This window comes from Syzygium oleosum, unplaced genomic scaffold, assembly GCF_021117445.2.
Source record: "Syzygium oleosum isolate NSW1041296 unplaced genomic scaffold, Sole_v2.1 Sole_v2.15, whole genome shotgun sequence".
Classification (NCBI taxonomy): domain Eukaryota; kingdom Viridiplantae; phylum Streptophyta; class Magnoliopsida; order Myrtales; family Myrtaceae; genus Syzygium; species Syzygium oleosum.
Genome location: NW_026607499.1, coordinates 2,248,417 through 2,250,867, shown reverse-complemented (window position 1 = coordinate 2,250,867; position 2,451 = coordinate 2,248,417). Strand labels below are relative to the sequence as shown.

The following is a 2,451-nucleotide window of genomic DNA, read 5'->3' as shown; positions in this document are numbered from 1 at the left end:
ATATCAATAAACGGGTCATAAATGAGTCATAAATGGATATAAACATGATATGCATATTAAATGGATTATAAATGGATCATAAATGAGTCATAAATAAGTTTACAACTTACTTAAACCCAACTTATCTCTCTAGCCCTCAGTCAATTTCGCGCTCACTCATTCGGACTCTCATCTCAGTTTGGGTATGAGTTTTCCTAGGTTTAGTTAAATATGGAAGTGTTTTAGTAATATGGATCATGTCGAGTATGGATTGGGTATGAGTTCGGTTAGGTATGGGTCATTAAATTTGTATTACATGAAAATGGGTCAACATGGGTTAAATGGGTCTATTTGAGTCGGACCATTTTCGATCCGATCCAAATCCAATCCGATCGACCCGTTTGACAAGTCAAGCCACCATCTAAACCAAACGGCTCATAATAATTTCATTTTTATAACCGGAAAATACCGTAAAACATTTCAAAAAATTTCAAAGTTAGTTGGGAGCTGGGGGGCTTAGCTGCAATCATGATGTTAGGCAGATCATACATAAATTCGAAGCAATCAATTTGCATGCGCATGCAATTGAATGTTCGAATGCATGTCAATGTAAGGACGATGGAGACGCATGATCCGTCCAAACCATAAATGATTGATGACAAACAAGAGTACATTCGAGATGTCCCTTCCTTCCTCAGCTCCCTTCAATTAAATTCCCTCTGGCCTCCATTGCTGTTCGTCCTTGTTTTAGACTTGGACCCTCACTTTGCCGAAACAAGACACGGTCGTACATTAATAAGCCAAGTTCCTCACACACACACGACGTAGATCGTCACGTTCATCAGATGAAGGTCACAACTCAATCGAAATCCATTAAAAGTTCCAAACAAAGACTAATGAACAATAGAGGGAGGGAGAGAGGGAGAGAGAGCAGCAGCAGCAGCTAATTTTCGGGAGCAGTCATGTGGTTTCGGAGAGATGCGAAGATGGCGTTCGGCTCTTCCATCTCCTGCCGGGTGTTGGCGAAGAGCTTGTGGTGTCTCATCATCCAAAACCTCTCGATCTCCTCGGCTTTCCTACCTGGAATCCGACCGGCTATCAACCCCCACCTAAAATCATCATAAAAAATATGCCAAGTTGGCGCAAACGTTAACCGAGGCTTAGATGGATCTCTGTTAGAAAGTGTTTCGCGATTTTCCGGTTTCCCTTGTTCTCAACTGCATGGAGACGGATGGACCTCCATCCCAGACATATGAGAAAAGTTTATCTATCTGCATAATTTGCGGTGAGTGCTAGGTCCTACACAAAAGATAAAGTGGATCCTTGCGTGGCATGCAGTCTCAACCACTCTCGTACGCATCGCGGTGCATATAAGAAAAGTTTTTGTAGATGAGACCTAACTGAGGTGCATGATGTATTGGTCTATTGCGTGCGGTGCATGAACTCGTTCCATCCAGTGTATTTTGTTATGGTTTTTCCAATACCCCCGATGACAAGAAAGAAAGGAAAGTCTCTATTTTTTTTTGCCGTACCTGTCTCCAACGAGCTTGTACATTCTATAAATGAGATCTTCTTCCTGTTCCGACATGTTTATGAACTTCCACTCAACACTGCTCACCTCTGCTAAAAAAACATGACGTTATACAGACAAACAGTTTTGTTAACTGAGAAGAAGTTAGGCTAGAAGGCGACGAGACAAACTTAAAACGAAACAAATCACATAACCGACCAATCATGGCGAGCCAACAGAACTATAACAAAGGATAAGAGACAGGCAAACAAAAGTGATGAAGAAAAGAAGATGGAGAATGTTTGAGACATCCATGAAAGGTCGAGCAATAATGGACAAAAGCTACACAGTTGAAAAGGTTACCAAAAGAATATTGGAGGAACGAGAAAAGAAGTACTTTCGGTTTCTGCCATTATGGGTAGAGGAAAAAAAGATGCAGCAGGAAAAGAAACGCTCACCTTCATGACTGCAACAGCTAGTCTTGGCTCGCTTCCGCCTGCGCTTATCCATATCTGATCATTCCAGGGTGCAAGAGAACAAGGAATTTTTCTTGGGGGTGATTGGGTTATGCCGCCGTGGTTGGAGGAGCAAAACAATTTCTTGTACCACGTTAGTTTAATTATTTTCTGGAAAAGGGAACAGAAGAACAATGAGAATAAAGAATTTGGTGGTGTGTGGGCAACGTCTCTTTCGATGACATTGGTAGGAGAAACATGGGAACGGCTGGTCCAACCAAACATACAAAAGACCAAGAGTTTGACTTGTGGTTGACCCATGATGACCCCATGTTTCCATCACTTCAGGTCGCCCCTTTGACTGGCCAAAAAAAAAAGGTCACCCTTTTGGCTTGGTACAAGCCGGGATCGGTGAATCGATAGTTCGGTTTTTTCTTCACGTACGAGAGTATACTAAGGAGTCGGAGTGCGACTCACCGGGTCGAAAATGTGATTGTGTATCGGCTT

At 42.4% G+C, this 2,451-nt stretch overlaps 1 protein-coding gene across 1 annotated transcript; it reads right to left on the bottom strand.

Annotated features, from left to right (window-relative positions):
• Positions 1–825: 825 nt before the first annotated feature.
• LOC115678116 (MYB-like transcription factor ETC3) lies at positions 826–2,169 on the bottom strand. The gene is made up of 3 exons (XM_030601422.2): positions 1,948–2,169; positions 1,512–1,599; positions 826–1,088 (listed from the first exon to the last, which is right to left on the bottom strand). Exons 1-3 carry the CDS (start codon positions 1,997–1,999, stop codon positions 923–925), a joined length of 306 nt encoding a protein of 101 aa, XP_030457282.1. The 5' UTR covers positions 2,000–2,169; the 3' UTR covers positions 826–922.
• Between the last annotated feature and the right edge of the window lie 282 nt (positions 2,170–2,451).

Bases quoted from the DNA above. Each gene is read 5' to 3' on its own strand.
- LOC115678116 (XM_030601422.2), bottom strand. From the start codon at position 1,999: ATGGATAAGCGCAGGCGGAAGCGAGCCAAGACTAGCTGTTGCAGTCAT. The intron at 1,600-1,947 runs GTGAGCGTTTCT...TTTTTTTAGCAG, and splicing joins TAGCTGTTGCAGTCATGAAG to AGGTGAGCAGTGTTGAGTGG. The intron at 1,089-1,511 runs GTACGGCAAAAA...TGATGATTTTAG, and splicing joins TACAAGCTCGTTGGAGACAG to GTGGGGGTTGATAGCCGGTC.